At 47.7% G+C, this 22,449-nt stretch overlaps 1 protein-coding gene across 1 annotated transcript in view; it reads left to right on the top strand.

Annotated features, from left to right (window-relative positions):
• The first annotated feature begins 1,354 nt into the window (after positions 1 to 1,354).
• The window catches only part of LOC146866935 (importin-9-like), a 226,533-nt gene continuing 205,438 nt past the window's right edge, over positions 1,355 to 22,449 (top strand). The window contains exon 1 of the mRNA XM_085618421.1: positions 1,355 to 1,517. Coding sequence (XP_085474547.1) covers positions 1,355 to 1,517 — 163 coding nt within the window. The remainder of the gene's footprint in view (positions 1,518 to 22,449) is intronic.

The following is a 22,449-nucleotide window of genomic DNA, read 5'->3' as shown; positions in this document are numbered from 1 at the left end:
CCGTCTGCCTCGCTAATCCTGCCACTGCAGGCAGCGTGTGACAGCGCAGTTGGGGGCAGGCCTATGGCAGCAGCTGCGGTGTGGTGTTGGAAACAACCAGTCTCCTTTCTCGCCTTCTTTTGGTAGCGAAAGAGTTCACTCTCATCGTGGGGGTGAGGGGCTTACTTCCCCTGACAGGCTATGGTGCAGCATCTATGGAGCCATACACCCTCCTTCTTCAGGGCAGTTTAGGCGGCACAGAAGGTGGGGTCAGACCCCTCGTCGCCATTGTAAAGTTGTGGGCTCAAGACCCACATACTTAGTAAAGGAAGACACAGACACACCTTATTGAGGGTACTAAATTGTCCTCGAGCACGTGCACTCGCCTCTTTTATTTACAGGGTCACCTGACAGGTGACGACTGTGTTGGATGGGTGTATGTTCAGCCTCGACGGAGCGGCTGGTAACCTAGTGCCTGTTGAGACACTAGAAAGTGTCCAGCAGGACACTACAATTGCTGACATTCTGGACGAGAATATGATATGTTTACTTGGTGTGGTTAGAATGAATTTGCATGAAAAACAATTTATTTTTTGAAGATGGAAAAAAAAAAACCTTTTAGTTGGCCCTCCACCCCGTTTACCGTTATTCAGACCTTTGCAGTAGGGCACGTTTCTCCCTTTGATCAAAGTTGAAAGTTTGGCAGCAAATGTATAGCAACTTGTACGTTGTCAAGCCAGAAGTAATTACCAATATTTTATTTCAGTCAAAAAGTTGCAAGCATTTCTTGGCATTAAGCATTTTAAGTGTTGCAAATTAAATAATAGTTTTGATAATATTGAAAATAATTAGAGTTTTGTAAATTTCTGAAATAGGAGGTTAGTGTTTGAATATTTTATGAAATCACGCATCAAACCACACATTCGAAAAGCGCCCCTTCAGAAATAGATGTGTCAGCCCCACTCCCAAAGACACTCGAAGAGCAATCTAGATGACCTGGTCACAGGGCGTACCCCTTCCAAAAATTGTCGTAAACAGATTGGTCACAGAGGAACTGGAATTTGTTTTTCCAAAGCTGCAATGTCAAAGGGAAACAATACATTATTGGAAAAAATCTCTTACATTTCGTATTATTTTCTAATTACAAGCTATTCTCTTGGTAAGATTTTATTTTTTCAAATTGTGTAAAATATTTGCCCATTACTTTAAGCGTCTGTTTCGTTTCTTTCAAGGCTGTGGTACACATACACAGTAATGCAAGGTTTCACTGAAAACCGCATTGCGTTTTCCTGCCGCCTAGTTCTCTTCTATGACTGCACTCGGAATCAGCTCCTCTTCAAGATGGCTGCCGCTCTGCCTCTAGGAGAGGTCCGGGATGGGGCTGCTGGCTCTTTGGAGGGCTCGGCAGCTCCTCCTTTCTGGCAGGCAAGCTTTGCACCGGGCGGCATGGGCAGAAACCCTGAGTGGCATCCTGTCCGCTACCTACGAGGTGCGCGCGGCAGCGGAGGAGCAACTGAAGGTTCTGGAGGTGACCGAGGGTGAGTGCTGGGGTACCATAGGGCATGGGCGGCACATGTGATGAGTGCACAAGTCTGTCAAACCTGTCATAGTTGCGTTAACCGTTTTTTATAGCTGTATTGTAGGTCTGACTTGTATTACTTTCCCTAGAACTGCACTTTACTATCTTAATATGTGGGTAAAAAACGAGAGGTTACCCACTAAAGGAGGATTGCTTGAAAGCAATGGTATGTTTGAAGTAGGTTGACCACATGCAATGGGAGCAAATTCTGGACAGTGGGTGTTAAAATTCTATGTCAGGACAGGAGGCTCCGATTATGCTTTCTCATTTCTTTATTAGAAATGCCCAGCAGCCAATCAGAACCGTTTATGAAACGAAAAAACTACAGTACCCATGAGCACCAGGGTACCACGTGACCAACCATAGAGTCTCTCATATAAAAGGCACAATAGGAGAAAGTACGTCCTCTTTCTTTGCTGCTCCGCAGCCAGTTAAGTGCCTTTTTCTTCTTACTCTTGTTACATTGTTGCATTATTGTCTGTGCGATACCGCTTTGACGCGCTCGCTTGCAAATTGTTATTTATTACTCGTTACATTGTTGCGCGCTGTCTCACGCGGTTTATTTATTTATTCAGCTCCGCTTTCGCGCGGTGCACATGCAGGGAGCGTGGTCTCACCTCCCTAGGGCGTGACGCTCGCTCGAGCGTCGGTGTCCGTGTTTGGTGGAGTGGGAGTAAAGGGGCTGAGAAGCTCGCGCTAGCTTCTCTGTTTACATCGGAATCTGAGGCGGCCGTTACCGCGCATGCGCGGCGGCCATTTTCTTTGTTTACAAAGCGTGTTTTCACACGGAGCTCAAAAGAATCGGTTGTTCTTCACACCGCTGCCCACTGCCTCAGCTTCTCTTCAGCCCCATCGACGCCCTTTCCTGTTTAAAGGCCTGGGGCTGTAAAATAACGCATAGGCTCTGCCTAGAGTGACTCAGCAAGCCCTCCCTCCACAATTAATTTATTTATTTATTTTTTGGTCAGGTTTTTTCTGTCCTTCTAAGTGGCTTGCTGTGGGGTTTTTCACTCCCCCTGAATTGTGCCTTTGGCATTGTGATATCTATTGACATTGGAGTGTCATTTTGTGGGCATTACTTTCACTTTTCCAGTGAAGCAAGGTAAAATGGAGGAGTATTTTGATGAGGATGATTACTCCTTTGAGGATGAGGGCTCAAGTTTCCTCGAGCAGGATTTAGTAGAAGCATTGGACCAAGGAGTTCAGCACTCCGTTAATAAAGCCCTGGTCCACGCTATTAATCCGCTGAAGCGTCATTTGACGCAATATGCCAAGCAACAGGGTTGGTTGCCTTCTTCTCGTTCTTCCAAATCACCAATAAATCCGCATAGGTCGGATTTTAAACGTTTGGCTAAATCTCTAGCCTCAGAAAAGGCTTCCTCCATTCCTTTGGTAGGCGCTTCTACCTCGGCAGGCTGCCATACTGACACTGAAGGTCCTCCTTCTTCCTCTTCTGACCAGGATGTTCCTCCACCACGCAAGAAGGCTCGCAAGGAGCATTACGTGGACGCTCCTACTCACCCTCAGGTCCTAACCTTTGAACCATCAGAGATTTATCACCCCCATTCGTCTTCATGGCTTCCTTCTCCTGCGGTAGCGGAATATGTCCAGGCGCACATCCGTCAACCCTTTGAAAAGGATGTTAGGGCTCGCCTCCGCTCCGAGTGCCCTCGCCCGGATCTTGCAGATCACCTGGCAGACACTCCTGAAATTGACCCCACAATGCTTTCCTATCTGAAAAAATTTGCTAAGGATCCTAAAAAGGGTCTGGACAGATCTTGGCGTTCCTGTCAGGATAAAATGCTGGATTTAATGGGACCCCTTACCAAGATCCTTGATCTCGGATTTCAGGCCAAGGAAGCTGAATCCCTTGTGGATCCGGATGAACTCATAGAATGGGCTCAGAGGGCTATTTGCCAGTTAGGCAACGCAAATTGTGCCATTTCAAGTGAGCGCCGCCGCTCTATTCTTCTAAAAATTGATCCCAAATTGGCGGAACTCTCTACTTCCGAGTCTGGTCCGGTGGCACAAGGTCTGTTATTCGGCCAACCGTTTCTTAAGGAACTCACTAAATTTGTTGCAACCTTCAGCGGTTTGGATAAGGCGCAAGCTTCCATCAAGCGTGCACTTCGTCCGGTTTTTGCCAGGGCCGGACGACATAGGGGACGCTCGTTCGGCCGTGGCTCCAATAACCCCTCCCAGAGAGGTTATCAGTCCCAGAGAGGCGGTGGTCAGGACTCCGGCTACAACTCCCGCTCGAACTTCTATCCTTCCCGAAAAGGGAGAGGTCAATTCCGGAAAGGCCGTTCCGGTGGCAACCAAGGTGCTTATCAAGACTCTAATACCTCAGGTGAGTTTGATTTCTTTTTCCGAGGTGGTTCTGGGGGGCAGAATACGTTTTTTTCTCCAGAACTGGCGTCAAATCTCCAACGATGCTTGGGTTCTGCAAACTGTTCAAGGTTTCAAAATAGAATTCTATCAGACCCAACATCAATCCCTCCCCCCAACTCCTCTCCATTTTTCTCTTCAGGACCAAAAGTTTATTTCGGCAGAGATAGAATCTCTTCTCGCCAAAGGGGCAATCATTTCAACTGTCCCCCACCCTCACGGGTTCATCAGCAATGTTTTCTTGGTTCAGAAAAAAGGGGGTGGCAATCGTCTGGTCCTCAACTTGAAGGATTTCAACGGAAGTGTAGTTTACAGACACTTCAAAATGGAAGGGATCCATCTTTTGCGCGATCTTCTTCGCGAAGGGGACTGGATGGTTCGGCTCGACCTCAAGGATGCGTATCTTTCCATTCCCATTTACGAGCCTCATCGTCGTTTTCTTCAATTCAGTTGGCAGGGGATTTGGTACGAATACACGGTTCTTCCTTTCGGCCTCTCGTCAGCACCCTGGTGCTTCACAAAACTTCTGAGGCCCGTAGTGGAATGTCTGCGTGCTCGGGGTGTCCGCCTGATAATCTATCTCGACGACATTCTTCTCATGGCGGACACCCCCCTCACAGTATTAACACATCTGGAATGGTCTATCGACCTTTTACAATCCCTGGGTTTTCTAGTCAATCCGCAGAAGTCTATCTTGAACCCTACTCAAGTAATCGAGTTTCTGGGTTTCCAAGTGAATTCCCTATCCTGTCAACTATTATTACCACACCAAAAGATTCGGTACATCAAGAGGGAATTGAGGTCTGTTCTTTCCAGACAGATTGTGTCGTTGAGGTCGTTAGCACGTGTAGTCGGTCTATTGGCGTCCTCCATTCAGGCGATATTCCCAGGTCCGCTGCACTACAGAGCACTTCAGAGATTGAAGATTCGTCATCTCCAAAAAGGTCTTCGTTATTCAGATCTGATTCCTCTTTCCGAGGATGCGAAGAGCGAGATGCAGTGGTGGTTGGACCACATGGAGGCCTGGAATGGACGAGCCCTGTTCGGCTCCGCTCCGGATCTGGTGATAGAATCCGATGCCAGTCTTTGGGGTTGGGGAGCCCGGTGCGGTCCCATCTCCACCGGGGGTCGCTGGTCCCCCCAGGAACTGTCTCTTCACATCAATTGCCTAGAACTTCTAGCGGGGTCCTTTGCGATTCGGTGCTTCTCCCCTCATCAGACCAATTGTTGTATTCTTCTCCGCATGGACAACGTTTCAGCGGTCCGGTATGTCAACAAGTTGGGGGGAACACGATCCAAGATTTCGGCGGAGATCGCCAAGGATTTTTGGCACTTCTGTCTTCAACAGAAGATCACAGTTATTGCCGAATATCTTCCCGGTTGCCGCAATCAGATTGCGGACTGGAACTCTCGCCATCTTCGCGACTTCAGCGATTGGCGCCTTCACCCGCGCATTTTTCGCATTCTCCGTCGGACTTGGGGTCAATGTCACCTGGATCTGTTTGCGTCTCGCCTAAATACTCAACTCCCTCTATTCTTCAGCTGGAGGCCGGATCCGAAAGCCCTGGCCACAGATGCACTTCTTCAGACTTGGCCGTCCACTCTGTGTTACGCCTTTCCCCCGTTCATGTTGATTCCCAGGGTTCTGGCCTACTCGAAACGTTTTCAAACGGAGCTAATTCTCATTGCTCCGCTGTGGAGAGCTCAACCATGGTTCCCAGATCTTCTGGAGATGTGTTGTGCGGTCCCGTTCCTTCTTCCCCAGAAGTGGAATCTGTTGTTGGATCCCCTAGGCGATCCGCATCCCCTGGTTCTATCCGGCAATCTCCTTCTGTTGGCGTGCCGAGTTTCGGGGATCGCTGGTCGCTCCCAGGCCTTTCATGCGACGCTTCCAAATTCATCAGTGACGCCTGGTCTCCCAGTACTCACAAAAGATATAGAGCCTCATGGAAACGTTGGTGTGACTGGTGTGTTCAGCGGGAAGTTGATCCCGCTTCAGCAGATGTGGCTCTGATTATTAATTTTCTAGCTTCTCTCGCTTCTTCTGGTCTGGCTTATCGTACGGTCAACAACTTCCGTTCCGCCATTTCTGCCGCTCACGTTCCCATCAATGGCAAACCGGCGGGTGAACATCCCTTAATTTCCAAATTGCTTAATTCGTTTAGCGAATCCTCCGTGCCCTAAATATGTTTCGCTTTGGGATGTCTCCATTGTTTTGAGATTTTTGGAGGCTTGGCCTTCTAATTCATTACTTTCTCGCAAGCAACTCTCTGCTAAATTGACTATGCTGTTATGTCTCGTTTCTTGCAAACGAGTTTCTGACGTGCGGGCGTTAGACTTGGCAGGTCGCAGATTTACACCTGAGGGTGTCACTTTTCTAATTTCTAAACGCACCAAGACTGCTACCTCTTCGGTTACTTATCCTTCTTTTCCTCATCACCCCAACCTTTGCGTTGTTCAATGTGTCAAGGATTACGAGGTATGTACTGCCCCTTTACGTTCTGATACACAGGGTCAACTACTTATTGCCTTGCAGAAACCTTTTCGTCCTGTTACTCCTGCTACTTTAGCTCGCTGGGTTAGATGGCTCTTGTCTGAGGCTGGAATTGATGTTTCCATTTTTGGTGCTCATTCGGCTCGCGGGGCCATGGCCTCTAAAGCGTTCTCGATGGGTGTTTCATTACTGGACATCATGAAAACCGCAGATTGGTCTTCTGATTCTATGTTCAAGACCTTTTATTACAAGCCTATCGAACATATTGCTTCTGTAGTGGTGGATCAGCTTTGAACAAACATAATCGGAGCCTCCTGTCCTGACATAGAATTAAAAATTTGCAAACATTCGTGACAAGAATTTTCAATTCTATTAAGGACAAGGAGGCGAGGATTATCCCACCCAAAGTCATGTTTGATTCTCATGTTTATCATTGTCACAGTTGCATTTGATTTATGACAATGCATTGATTTTCTCTCTGTTTACCCTTCCCTTTTATTGCCTTCACTCTCTTTATCGGATGAGTATTACGGCTGTACTTTCTTTTCAGGTTCTGACCCGAAATAGTGATTCTGCTGTTTATCCTGCTTACTCCGCTTGGATGATCTGCTGCCTTCCTCTGTTCGGCGTTTGCTGTGTTTCTAGCGTCAGGATGATCACCGGCTGTGGCTGATGGACTCTGTTTCCTGGCATGCTTCGTTTTCCATTGGATTTCATGTTTTTTCCTGTGAACTGTTCCTCACCAAAGAAAGAGGACGTACTTTCTCCTATTGTGCCTTTTATATGAGAGACTCTATGGTTGGTCACGTGGTACCCTGGTGCTCATGGGTACTGTAGTTTTTTCGTTTCATAAACGGTTCTGATTGGCTGCTGGGCATTTCTAATAAAGAAATGAGAAAGCATAATCCTCGCCTCCTTGTCCTTAATAGAATTGAAAATTCTTGTCACGAATGTTTGCAAATTTTTAATTCTGGACAGAGGGTCAAAATTCAGGACAAAGTTTAAGACAAATTGTCAATTTTATAGACATATGTCTAACACGAGTACAATTCAAAATAGGTTTATGGTATTGGTCTGTATAATACATTAACAGTATGCAACTGGACAAATTTGAAGATTCGAAACTAACACACATGCACACTTGTTAAAATTTGACCACTGGTATAAGGAGCATTTTTTGGGGGATTCTCCTTCTTTAACATGAATGTTGGTACCAGACACAGCACTCTCTTTTGATTAACATAGACTCCTAGACAGTGCGTAATTATATGAAGTGGTCGTTAACCTTTTGACGTCTGTGGACCCCCCCCACTTAATCATTACTGGAACTCGGGGACCCCCACTGAATCTTTATTTAATTTTGGGGACCCTCACTGAGTTATTACTGGTAGCTGGGGACCTCTGCCTAAGCATTTTTTTGATTACTTGACCTGGAAAATAATACACAGAAAATACAGAAACAAACGTTCATCAAATATACACCAACTATTATAATTAAAAGTAAATCCATTTTTATACTATTGGGAAGGTTGGAGCTTTTCTAAATGCAAGTTGAGGCTGCTCATCATCCATACTATAGTCTGTTTGATGCACTTGCACTGCTCTCACAATTGAATCTGAGGCCACTAACTTAATTTATGGCCTCCAATTTCAAACTCCTTCACACATTTAAAGAATGTTTTAAAATGTTCAATTTTGTGTGTTAGAGATATATCTATCTATCTATATCTGTTTATTATATTTAATTTTCAAAGCAGTTGCGGACCCACGTCTCCCGACCACAGTTTAATAAACACTGCTCTAGGGTGGAAGTAAAATGTGAATAACAGATCAATGACTGACAGGTGCTGACTGAAAGGCTTGTTGAAGCATTATATACATCCTATATAGCATTCTTCCCCTTTCCTCAGATCGATCTTGGCAGCAACAGTATAATAAGGAGCTTACGGTCTTGCCACACTGCATTGATGGACGTGTATTAAAAGTGATAGATTTTAAACATGAACTTAGAAACATTCCTGTTCCCATACCATAACAAAAACGGCACTAATTAATTAGTCAGTTATGGATATCCTATGAGTAGACTAGCATCTCACAGGTGGAGCAACATGATAGTCTGTTATATCAAACACAATGTTTTTGGGCAGCAAATTTTCTGAATTTACATATTGTAATTGTTTTTAAATCGCGCTTAATACCCATTTCGAGGTTTTGCAGTGATTTTTTCTGGGAAGCACGCTGCTTCGGAACCCAAGGTTAGTGGTTAATTAGGTATTTTTGGGTTGGAGCAGTCTGACTTTCAGAGGAAAGAGAGGTTGTGTTTTTGAAAATGAGTTGTGGGCAATTTGCTGAAATACAATAGTAGAGATTAAGGCACACATCTATGTGACAGAAGCTTGTGCTCAGAGAGAAGAGGCATGCAGAGAATGAGAGGGCCATTTTAAAGAAAAATGGAGAGGGAAAATAGGGAAGTTTTAATTAAAAGTCAGTTTTTCATGTTGGATTTTGGGGATGCAGCCAGATGTTTGTGAGGTGGCATGCAGTTTGAGGATGCAAGACTGTAGCAAGAAACATTATCTGCAGGTGCAGATTGTGTAATGCTAGGTATTTCTATAATTATTAGTCAGGTAAACAGCCTTTCTGTTACTAGGCTAATGCTACTTCACCACTCCAGCCAGGTCAGGTGATCGGCTCAAGGTTTGGATGCGAAAAGTAATGTCTGGACACACATGGTACAAAATATCAAGAGCCTTAGGTTGCACTAAAAGGAAGCAATAACCTTGAGTTCATAGCACTGCAGACCTCGAAAAATCCACTCACCCTCTCGCTGTGGCAAGTCAGTCTGACAGAGCTATATTTAGGACTTACTCGCCCGTTCTGGCGAGTTGACAAAGAACGTGTTCTGTTCATTCAGAAAGTAAAGGAGTTATAAAGATGCCTTTAAATCTTGATCGTGTCACATTTGCTCTGTGTTCAGAGACAGAGGTCCGAAGTCAGTTTACAATTACTTTTTGTTCTTTGACTACAGAGTTCCAGGATTTTGTAAAGTGAACTGTCTGACCTACTGTACGAAATCTGAAAGGAAAGTATGTAGGGTATCAGGTTTTTCCTAAAACACATTTAAATAGCTAATAAATCAACTGTACAAACATTTCAAAATATATTTCAGTAGTTGTGAAAGCCCATTTTTGCACTTCTGTGCGATGATGAGAAATATATTTTAATAGGATGAAAATAAATCAGAGCACATTAATTGATGATGTGCAAATGATAAATGTTTTCTGAAAACCAATTTTCACAGATTATTGTTAATACATTATATAGTTTTATCAGTAAAGCTGCAAGGTAGTGGGAAGGTTTTTGACAATTTCTTCGTCATTTCCGGTCTGTAAATGACTGTGCGCTACCACATCATGCTTGGGTACTATATTTATTAAAAATGTGTGTTTAAACATGAACTGAGAAACATTCCTGCCTCTGCACTGATAGCAATGCTTTTAGTAAATTGAGAGGCAAGTCGGGGATCATGTGTACCCTATATGTGGGCTAGATTCTTATTGCACATGGAGCAAACATTTAGTCTACTTAACCCAAAAAAAGAGTTTTGTTTTGTAAAGAAGAAAGGCTGAACTCTCATATTTAAAGGTGCACTCATATGAGAATGAAGAAAAAGGCAACTCTTTAAAATAAAATATTTGTCAATGATCACACAATTTGAGACCAGTTTACTGGTCAAGTTCATTACAGTTAGGTTGAGTAGTTTATTCAAGTTACTTGACCTGCAGGTCTAGTAACATTTTTTGATTTTTCGAGGCCTGCACTGTGAGAAAATACATGGGAAAGGAATGTACACATTGGAAAATAGGATTCTGCGAATGCTGGAGCCGATGTCTTCTGTTGTTCATCCTCAAGTTTTTCTCACTGTATACATTACAAAGCAGAGCAGGATCTATTTGAATGCCTCTGGTTTGAATTATCACAGAATGGAGGACAATGGGGATAAATATAGCCAATTTTTATGTGGTCATTGAAGGTCAGCAGTAAGAATTATATCCTTGGTTTTGCTATCAGTATATTTTGTGATACAGTTTCAGAAGTGTAACTGGCATTGTGTTTAAGAACAAAATGTATTCAAAGAAAGAAGGTACAATTCCAAGGAAGTAGTTACTTTCAATCTTAGCTGTCTTAAAATATACAACAAGTTCATTTATTTTCCTGTCACTATTTGAGCTACAACGTTTAACTTTATCAGCCTGACTTAGTGAAAAAATATAGGCCTTTGCAAACTGTGAGGGCTAAGGTGCACAGGAGATCATCGGTCAACATTCAAGATGAGCTAGACCTATTCACTAAATGTATGATAATAGAAGGAAGGTGTAGGAAGCTGGGTTTCTGTTGCAGTAACCCCCCCCCCCTTTTTGCCAGACGACTGATGCACTTTGACTTGATGTGCCCTGGGACCCTGCCAATCAGGTTTTCAGGGCCTGTGTTCTTTTCCAAAACTGTACGCGGTACCCCCAATTGACACCTCTCCGGCCACATGTCTGTCTCTTGTAGAAGATACCATGGGTAAAAAGGGCACTGTGGCCAGGGAAGGTCTCTAAGGGCTGCAGCACTTATTGTGTCACCCTTCGACGCCCTGTACCTTTACACAAACACACACTGCCATTGCAGGCTGCGTGTTTTGGTGCAGAACAAAGTGTAGAGTCGACATGGCACACATACCTGTGTGCCGTGCTTTCAACACACTGCCCTGGCATAGGTCAGCCACCGCTCTAGCTGGGTGCACTATACCAGTGGTGAGGGTACAGGTGCATGAGCCTGTACCACTACAGTGTCTAAACCAATTCTTAGACATTGTAAGTGCAGTAATGCCATTAAGGGTATATGGTGCTGACTGTTTGTCATTACAAACTCCACAGCACCATAATGGCTTTACTGAAAACTGAGAGGTTTCGTTTCAAACGTCTCAGGACATTAAACCCACAATGATGCCAGTGTGGGATTTAATGAAGAGTGCACTCAGAGGGCATCTTAGAGATGCTCCCTGAAAAACGACCATCCTCCGGTGGGTTCCCTGACTGGTACACACCAGCCTGCCTCCACGAGATATGTTTCGGGACTTTCTTGGGCAGGGGTTGTCACACCTCCGCCAGGCCAGGAAGGGCCATCTGTGACAGGGGAGCTTCAAGGGCCTTGCCACCTTTGTAATGCGACCCCCCCAGCCTCTCCTGCTAGCAGGAGCTGGCCCTCTTCCTGTCTCCCCTCCTTTTCGGCGGGAAGACAGGCGGGAAAAATCAGCACAACCCAGGAGGTGTGCCCACCTCTGCAAACCCCTCCCCTCAGGTGGGGGAGGCTAGGTGAAGCTCTGCAGAATCCACAGATTCTGCGCCAAAAGTCGCCTTGTCTTTCAGCCAGTGACCTGACTGAGTGCCTTCAACAAAGACCGGATCTCCTGTGAACAGCAGCTCTGTTCAAAAGAAACTCCCAAGATGGACTCTGAGCCTGCTGAGGACAACAAAACCCGACGCCTGGAACCACCACTGTACGTGTTGCTTACAGCCCCAGTTCAAGTGTCCCACCCGTCCCTGTGAGGTCCCCAGCACTCCAGAGTCCGAGTCCACTGTGAGTTGACTCTTCCAGGACTCCCCAACTTCACCTGCAGCCTCTGCACGGAGACCCCCCCCCCCCAACTGCGAGTGGCCCTGTAAGGTGAAATCCGACCTCAAAAGACACCTAGCATTCAGCAACCCTGCTCCCTGGAGAAGAGAACCCGAGGTGCACCTACGTCCCCGAGCCCTCCAACTTACCTGCCCAGCCGTTGGTTTCTCCTGGAAGTCTTCCTGGACCGAACCTGCAGCAAAAATCCAAAACCGGCAACTCCCATTGAAAACAGGGCACCCAGTGCCAAAAGAGCACCCTGTACCCAGCTGCCCCTGTGCTGCTGCGGGTGCACTTTGTGTGCTAACTCTGATCCCCCCCCTATATGCCCTGAGCCTAACACCAGAACTTTGCTCCCACAACCTTGTGGCCTGCTCATGAGCTGCCACCAACCGGTGGCACCCTATCCTCCATTGGATCACATTGGGCCTCAGCACTCTGCACCCGGCCTCCCTAGTGCTGCTGAGGTTGGTTTGAGAGTGCATCCTTGACCCTGGGGGAACCCTGGTCTAACCCCAGAAATCCAACTCCCACAACCAAGTACTTACCTGTTAACGATAACCACGTCTTCTCCATAGGATTACATTGACTGTTTTTCCTTGCAAATTGTTCTAAATGGTGTGTAGTTGGTTTTGTATGAGAACTTGAAAACTGCCAATAACCAAAAACGGCTTAACTTACCTTTTCTCTAGGAAATATCCCAGTGTGATATCTAGCCATTTCACACTGAGTATAAAAAGTAATTCATAAAGTAATCTGAAAAGTAATCCAATCATCAATTTCCACTGTATCGAAAAGATTTACAAACCTGTAACAAAGGCATTTTCATTCAGCTTGCTTGTATTGTTCAACCTACCTTGAAAAGTACCATTTACACTTACCTGTACCAGGCTTGCTTGGCTCTAAAAAATTAAATTAACTACATAATATTTTTGAAAGAAACAAATTGGTCTGAGTTCAGTCTTTGAGTTGTGACATCATTTGCTGCCTGAGTGTGTACAACAAATGCTTAACACTACCCTCTGATAAAGCCTTACTACTTGCCCGCACTACCACAAATAGAGAGTGAGGTGCCATCTACTTTTACCTCTGCCTACCTTTGGGGTTCCACTGGACTCTATGCACACTATACCTCATTTTGGTATAGTATATACAGAGCCAAATTCCTACAGAAGGCATCTTTGAAGTGGTTCTCGGGAGAGAATCCACCATAATAAGATGTTTGGTATAAATGTGCAATACACTTACTCTCTTAGGCTAAGCACTAGAGCAAGTAACAAATCAAATATCAATCCCCAAACCAAAAGAGCACATTTAACAGTTTCAGAAAGATAAGTTGCACCTCATTTGAGCAGCGTATGAGAGTGAACAACCTAATTGGCATCTTTCAGTCATCTAAACCCCCAAGCATTTCCTAATATTAAGGTAACTTTAATTCAATAACCCAATGCAAACCTCCGTTTAACTTTTTGTGACATACATGATGTGCTGATGAGACCCACAACAGTCAAGGGTGTCTAATATAAAAATGCAGTTTAAGTCTCCTAAGCACGTTTTTTTCCCCCCCAGGAAATGCAACATTAGATTATAAATGTATCCCGGATGCACTGTGTAGAACAGTAGGACATCAATTTAGCAAACACAGAAATCCACATTGCCAGATAAAAATATGAACTCCGTATGAACTCAGCCTTTGCTCTTTAATAGTGCATAAAACAAAAGCACTTTGGAAATCTTCTGTATTTTTTTTTTTTTTTTGGCATGTTGTCTTGAAAAATGCAGTAAGAGTACTTTGAGGAATCCCGCCACTCTTCCCCACACACTAACAGCCTAAGTTAGGAAATAAACATTTAATGGACAGTTGTTAAAAGAAATGCTTGCACTAAGTACAGTTTACGTATTACTATAATCTGTACTTTGGAAGTAGTATTTTATCTTGAACCTAATTCTTTGCATATTTTGTGGCAGCCTATTTTATATTGTTTCTAAATGCAAGTTTAAAATAATGAGTCTCACATTCAAAGTGATTTCTGTCTCCGGTAGGGTGACCGCCTCTCCTTTATTTACATGGACAATCCTTAATTTCGGACTGCTGTTCGTAATGGCTTCTTCAGCCGATGCAGTTTTTCCATAATTGTTGTGCAGGGTGACAGCCTATACTGTGACTGAGTTCAACATCCTGCATTGGACTTTTAATCTGCAGCATCTTAACAGTCAGAATTAACCTCTTTTTTTACCAGAATGTCTAAAATAAAGGGTAAATGCTGTCCATTAAAACATCAGTGATGGACATTGGAGTGAATTTACGGGCAGTCCTTTTAAATTGCAGACTGGTGGTCCCCTAGTTTGAATTACTATTATTATTTCTTATTTGAGCGCAGTATAGACCCCAAATTGGCATCTTGATGTTGAGACGAAACCCTCTTGACATTGGCTAGAAAGCATGTCCATAAAATAGACCACAATTCTTGCGGTCTTCTGACAATGAGGTCTTGGGAGATCAATATAACGGAGTAAGGAGCTTTCCAAACGTGTGCATACTTCACTCTGGTGCCAGAGGGGCTGCCGTTTATTGTGGCTGTGTGTTCTATTAGCTGCAACTGTTTGTCCTGATTGCAGAGCTGTTCCAGCCATTACCCGGTTCTCTAGTTATTGCATTTTGAAGTCACATTTGCATTGTAATCGTAAATACCAATTTCTACTGTTTGTGCTTTTCGTCATTGTACCACTGTTGCTGTAACATAAAATATTTTGAAAAAACAAGAGGCATTTGGCAAAACAGGAACAGTTTGTTTAATTAAACAGAGTTGCCGGGAGAACAGTTGCAAGCACAGGGTCTGAGGGCTGTCTCAATTTATAATTGGTTTGTGTCCTCCTTTTATACAGTTCATTGTAGGTAATAAAGAATTTCCGGTGATCCGTGTATGGTGAGGAACGTATGTTGCTGCCTTTGGAGTCGTAAATTAGTTGTCTAATGGAACTTATAGGTGGGCCTCGACCTTGCATTGACACAATGTGGCCAGTGAGTAACATGTCCAGATGTCTGGCAATGGGAGCGCGTGATCACTGCATATGCTGTGTCCTTATTGACTATATGTTTCTAACTCATGTGGCATCTAACTTTATGGTGTTTTGGGAGCGCGCATACCTCTCCGGCCATTTGTGCTTTGTTTGGACAACACTCCCTGACCATTGTAGTGTTGCTGCGCCTATCTGTGGGATTGATCTAAGGTTTTCTGTTCATGTGTTTGTCTGCTGGCTACCAGCCACCCCACCTGTGACCGATTGATCAGTGACTTTGGGCCTAGGTCTTAGTGTTATCCTGACTACTTATTTATGAATCGGGGTTGATGTGGAGTTCACAACAAACTAATTCGATAATAAAGACGCATATAACACAAGGGGGTATAGTGTAATGAAAGGGATACCAGTAACCTAATCCTTTTGTACTGAGTGACTTTTTTTTTTAGAGACAGGGAAATTTCACCCGCAATCCTGTGCTATGCTTCATTATAGGTGACCCTGTAGAAAATTTGCCGTTTCTGCAAGGTTTCCCATGATTTCTTTGCCCTTTGAACACCTAATATTTTTGCTGGCTGTAGGACTAGGTGGTGTTTACCCATGCTAACCATTAAAGGCATGTTCCCCCTTTCAATGTAACGAAAGCGGCATATTTAACTTACCTGTATATCCCTGGTATATGGTACAGAGGATATGCAGGGCCTGTAAGTTAAATATCAGTAGTGCACTGCAGCATCCATTGTGTCATCCACTGCAGTGACAGCGCAAACATGGCTGCAGGCCTGCCATTTCTATCCTGGCTGTTGCAGGTTTAAATTGTAAATTTGAATTGTCAAAAGAGCCCCATTGACAGGTCAAAACCTTACTTTAAAATATCGATGTCACCCTAAGGCCTGTAAGGCAGGGTACATGGTAGGCCATGTAGGAATTTAATATTAAAGTTGTTCTTGCAGTGAAAACTCCTGATAAGATATTTTCACTGTCAGTTGGGAAACACAATAAAACAACTATTTTTGATAGTTGCTAAAAATACAATTCAGTGGTGAAGTTGAATTTTCGATAAATATTAAGGAAACAGTACTTTAAAAAAGTAACCTTTTCCCTGCCTAAAGCATCTAGAGGCCCATTTGCTCTTGCTCTCCCACTTCTGCCAGCCTATTAGCATATGAAGAGGTCCCAGAGAAGAGAACCAAGGCCTGGGTGTGGAGGTGGTGGTGTTCTCGTGACAGGATGCACAGAAAAGTCAGTTTCCTTGATTCAAACATTCGGCATACTTTGTCCAACAGCATTAGAAAACATGAGTTGCATATTTTTATTTTTTTATAAATCTTTTTATTAACTTTGCTCAGACCATCGAACAATACAGGACATTTAGCACGATACATGCAGTGAATTACCCATCCTCTGAACAATGACCGACCTTCAAGGACACAGATGAGACAAATAACAATAGCTGTTAGGGTCCCAGTCCTCCCCCCGGCTGCCTGTATTTCCGCCATGGCCCCATATCTTACGCCATTTTTTGGTGCAACCTCTGCTTTTGTAGATAGTTTCTTCGGCCCTTTGGCACCAGTCCATATCCCGTACCCATTGGTCCCATTTGGGCGGGGTCCGCGAGTCCCAGTCCCTTGCGATATTCCTCTTCGCCACCCCCGCCGCTAGGGCCAGCCAAATCTCCTTGTGTCTAGTCCAGTCCGAGTCGCTCCTAATCATTAATAGCAGCCATCGGGGCTCCAGCGGGACCACTGAGCCCACCACTGCCGTCATTATGTCAACTACCTTGGTCCAAAACGGGATTATCTGGGGGCACTCCCATAGGATGTGATAGAAGGTGCCCTCCTCCCCACATCCCCGTACACAAAGGGCCGATCTGCCCCTCCCCCAAGCGTACAGATGGGTGCGGGGGTAATATACTCGGTGCAGGATCTTAAGCTGTACTAACCGGAACCTACACCGGATTGCAATCTCCCTTGGGCTCTGCAGGGCGTCCTGCCAGTCTTCGTTCTCCAGTTCCCCTATGTCCCCCACCCATCTCTCCCGCAATGTGACCAGGGGGTCCGTCATGTTATTGATGAGTTTGCGGTATATTGTGGAAGTGAGTTTTCCTGCTATTGGGTCCAGGAGTAGCCTATCCTCCAGAGGGGAGTACTCTGGGATGGACGTGCCGCACCTTATGTGCGTCCGCAGGGCGTGGGTGAGGCGTAGGTAGTGGTAGTGTTGGGAGTCCTGTAGGTCATACTCTTTTTCAAGGTAGGAAAAAGACCGCGGAGCGTCTCCCTTCCAGACGTCCCCCAGGTATTAGATTCCTATGAGCTTCCAGCCCCGAAACCCTGTCAATCTAGTCACGTCCGACAGCAGGTCCCCGTGCCATAAAGGGGTTCGTCCCGTCAGGGAGTCCGACCACCCCAAGTATTCATTGGCCTCCCTCCAACTTTGAATCACCACTCTGGTATGTGACGGCCAATACCTACCCTGTTTACGGGCATACAACAGGGGCTCGCAATTACCGTGCGGCATTACCCATCGGTCCACTCTGTAGGCCGGTTCCGACCGATCCGCGTAGACCCAGCCATTTACCACCTGTAACTGGGAGGCCCAGTAATAGAGCCTGACGTCCGGAAGTGCCAGCCCCCCATCAAGACCCCCCTCGTCAGCTTGGGCAACGATATTCTGGGACTGCCACCATCCCAGAGCAGGACACGTAGTTCCTGCGCTATCTTCTTGAACACCCCCGCTGGTATCGGGTATGGCGTGTTCTGCAGGATGTAAAGCAGGCGCGGCAATGCGAGCATTTTAAACAGCGCCGCCCGACCCATCAGGGAGAGAGGCAGCGACCTCCAGTGGTACACGTCAGTTTTAAGACACGATAGTTGGGGTTCCAGGTTCCTGGCGAAGAACTCCGCCCTGTCCCGTGTAATGTAGAGTCCCAGATATTTGAATCCGTCCACAGCAATGGAAGCGGGACACCGAGTCGGGACTCTCGGTGGAGGGCCTGAGAGCGGGAAAATCACCGACTTTCCCCAATTGATTGTGTAGCCCGAATAGCTACCGAACAAATCAAAGAGGTGTAGCGCCTGTGCGATCGAGTGGTAGGGCCTGGCCATGTATAACACAATGTCATCTGTATATAGAGAAATACGCTCCTCCCACTCATCACTCAATGCCAGGCCCCAGAACGACCTATCCCTCCTAATCCAGTGTGCCAGCGGTTCCAGGGCTAATGCGAAAAGGAGGGGGGGATAGAGGACACCCCTGCCTGGTGCCCCTTCGTAACGGAAAGGCTCTAGACACCGCCCCGTTCACTCTCACCCTCGGTTGTTCGTACAAGAGCCGAACCCAACTACAGAATACGGGACCGAATCCCAGTCTGCGGAGCACCATAAACAGATAGGGCCATTCGATACTATCAAAAGCCATTGAGGCGTCCAGCGCCATCAGTGCTGTCTGGGCGGCCCCCACCTCCTCTGTCATATAGAGCACTCCGAAGAGGCGGCGTAGATTGTGTCGGGTGCTCCTACGGGGCATGAACCCGGACTGGTCCACGTGCACCAAATCCGGCAGAACCGATAGCAGCCTATCTGCCAAGGCCTTAGCCAATACCTTGGGTTCGACATTTATGAGTGAGATCGGGCGGTAGGACGAGCAGAGATCGGCTGGTTTGCCCGCCTTATGGATCACCACAATCGTGGCCTCTCTTTGGTCAGGCGGAAGCCTGCCCGCCTCCCGCGCTTCTCGGTACATCCGGAGGAGCGGGTCCGTGATAATACTGGACTGTCGCTTGAAAAGCTCCACCGGGAGGCCATTGGGTCCCTGCGCCTTCCCAGACTGGAGGGAATTGAGGGCCTTTCCCATTTCTTCCACCGTGAAGTCTGCCTCCAGGCGGTCTGTTTGTTCAGCCGACAAAGTGGGGAGCGCAAAGTCCTTCAAGAATTCCGTGCACTCCTGTTCAGTGCGGGTGCAAACCGAGGTATATACCCCTTCGTAATAGAATGCAAAGGCCTCTGCTATCTCTGCACTCTTGGAGACCAGTGAGCCCGCAGGGTTATGCACCTCGGCTACCCATGAGCGCTCCCTATCTCTTCGCTCGAGCCACGCCAGCAGCTTGAGAGCCTTATCCCCCACATCGTAAAGTCTGTGCTGGGATGCGATAGAGTAGGCTCGCGCCTCACCCTCCGCTAGGGCACGAAGCTCCTTCTGTTTGAGAGCCAACTGGTGACTGGCATCCGGCGCCGGCGATACACTGGCCTCCCTCTCCATCTCCTCAATCTCCCCCTCCAGCCGGTTGGCCTGCAGGGACTCTTCTTTTTTGCCCCTATCAGGGCCTGGGCCTGTGCCCTTAGAACGGTTTTGAAGGCCTCCCAGAGCGTGATGCATGACTCCACCGACCCCTTATTTTCCTCAAAATACCGCTGGGAGCCCTCGCGGAGCCGAGCACTAATAGTATCATCTCGGAGGCGCCACGGGTCCACCCTCGGGAAGGAGGCCCTGTTAATCAGTGGCCCTTTAATCATCACCCCCACCGGTGAATGGTCGGAAATTCCCCGGGCTAGGATGCGGGGCTCCTCAAAGTCGCCCAGCTGGGCAATATTCGTGAAAAAGTGGTCCAACCGGGAGAAGGACCCATGTCTAGCCGAAAAGAATGTGTATTGTCGCTGTGTGGGGTGATGCGTGCGCCATATGTCACTGAGCCCCAACGAAGAGATGAAGTCCCTCAACCCAAACTCCCCCCCCCCCCCCCGGGACTCCGCCCCTCACTCGATCGGTCCATGTTAGCGTCCATTACGGCGTTGGTGTCCCCGCCCAGCAGGAGGGTACCCCATGGGAGGCCAGTCAGGAAAGAACCCAGTCGTGTGTATGTTGAGGAGTGAAGTCCAGGCGGGACATAGCAGGATCCCAGTACTATGGTTCGTCCCTCCCACCTGCCTGCCACTGCGACCAGACACCCCGTGTCGTCTACCCAGGTGCCTGATATTATTAGGGGCAGTGCGTTGCGGATTAAGATGCCCACACCTCTGGACCCCGACGTGAACCCCGAGTGGGCCACCATTTTATACCCAAACCTGTCGAGGGCCCTGCATCTGTTGCCTCGCAGGTGCGTCTCCTGAAGCAGGACGACATCCGGCGCGTGTCGTTTCAAATATTGGAGCACTAACGTCCGCTTTATTTTGTTTCCCAGCCCATTGACGTTCCACGTCCAAACTGTAATGCGTGTCTGATTACCCATCGTCGACATCTGATCTACCACTGGTTTGATCACCTATGTCCCCCAGTGACCCCTCTGGGCTGATTCGGCCTATGAAAGAACTGCATTGGTCCCGAGCATAACTCACCCCTGAAACAATAACTTCCCCCCCCCCCCCCTCAGTAACTCCCCCCTCCCTGCCTCCCTGCGTGGTGGGTACCCAACCTCCCCACCCTACAAACATGCAGAGCGCCTGTCGTCCCTTCTGCCCCATTTCAAACCTGAAAAGGAAACATGGGCTTGCAGCCAGCAAAGAAGGCTATACATAAGTGACGGACGTTACACCCTGAATGATAAACATTAACTAGCAGCCCCTGGTCAACCCCCCAGGTCCTCCCCCCGCCCCAGCCGGCCGAGGTAAGTGCATGTCCCAACCAGCTTGTCCAGTGCATGTCCCCGTTGGGCATCAACGCTCCCCTACCACCTCGCAGGCCCCAGGACCTTGATATAATGCCATGTCCCCATTATCTAGTCCCACTAGGGGCACTCTCGCTGTTCTCTATACCGTGGGTGTCCTTTGGCATCGCCTCCCGTCTCGGCGAGGTCTGTCCAGGTCCGCGCCGGCTCCCACTCCTGCCCACCGACCGCCATCCCTCCAGCCAGTCACTGGCCTCCTCAGGCGACTCGAAAAAATAGGACTTACTACCATCTAGGATCTTGAGACGAGCAGGATAGAGCATCATATACTTTACACCTTGCTCCCGGAGAGCTCTCTTCACACCTTCAAAGGACCGGCGGAGGCGCTGAACGTGGAGCGTAAAGTCAGGGAAGAAACGGATGGTGGCGTTGTCCAGCTGAAGATCCCCAGCCACCCTCGACGCCTGCAGAACAGCATCTCGGTCCTTATAGTTCAGGATCCGGGCGATGATCGTGCGCGGCGGGGCCCCTGGTTTAGGTTTACCTCCAAGTGCTCGATGGGCCCGTTCAACGGAGAAAAAGTTGGAGAGTCGTTTCGGTTTCAGGTGATTAAGGATTAAGTCCTCAACGAACCAGTCCGTGGATTGCCCCTCCATTCCTTCCGGAACCCCAACTATGCGGATGTTGTTCCGCCGCGCTCGACCTTCCTGGTCCTCTAGCCGGGCCTGAATGGCAGACTGATTTCTCGTTAAAGCGGCCGCTTGGTCTTCCAGTCTCTTCGTTTTAGATTGAAGACTGCCTATCCCGGTTTCCGCCGCCGTGACCTTTTCGGACATCTTGCGAAAGTCGGCCCGCAGGAGGTTGACCTCCTCCGTCACGGAGTCCAGTTTGGGTTCCAAGGTGCCCCGCAGGTCTCTGATCGCGCCCATGATGTCCCTGAGCGACGGGTCTGGGTCGCCGTCTTCTGGTTCCCTTTGAGGACTGCCACCGGGGGTTCCATGCGCCTTTCCCACGGCCACCGTGTATTTATCGATGTGATTAGACTGGCCTTGCCCCGGCGGCCTTTTGCGACCCATACTGGAACGGTCCGCCGCTCCGGTGCGCGGTCGTGAGTGTCACACAAGCCCCTCTCAAACGCCCGAGAATGGGGCCCGAATCCTTCAGTGGCTGTGCGTTCCGGAAAATTCAATCACCGCAGGCCCACTCGGATCCACCCAAGGCCGCAGGGGGCCCCCGCCGCCACTCCAGCCGCCTCGCACCTGTTGTCTTGTGTTCCTGTCCTGGGAAGTGCCCGGCTGGGGGGCTCCGCGGCCCTCTCACTGCTGTGTCCGACCCGTCTCGCCCGGGCCACTGCCCTCAGTCCATACCCCGGAGCCAGGGGACTCGGGGAAGCCGCCAGGTCCACCACTGCAGCCACCGCTCGCCGTCCGACCTGCTTTCACCGCCCTCGAGTGCAGATTCCCCAGGGATCTCGCCCCTAAGTAGCCTTCAGAGTTAGGCGCCCCCACTGCCACTGGGGGAGTCACTGGTGTCCGGTATGCAGGCTCCCTCTACCGCCGTCTTGCCTGGATTGGCCTTTCCTGACAACTCGCTACCCTGAGTATTCTTTTTCAATTATCTTCCGCTGCCAGCTGAGCCGGGTTGGAATTATCACCGGCGAAGCGACACCACCCGATAACGAGGCTCCTAATATAGCGCTGAAGAATTCACGGGATACTTCCCAAATGT

Source organism: Triturus cristatus, chromosome 1_2 (genome assembly GCF_964204655.1).
Source record: "Triturus cristatus chromosome 1_2, aTriCri1.1, whole genome shotgun sequence".
Classification (NCBI taxonomy): domain Eukaryota; kingdom Metazoa; phylum Chordata; class Amphibia; order Caudata; family Salamandridae; genus Triturus; species Triturus cristatus.
Note: the sequence above shows the minus strand (reverse complement) of the source record. Positions and strands in the feature narration are given on the sequence as shown.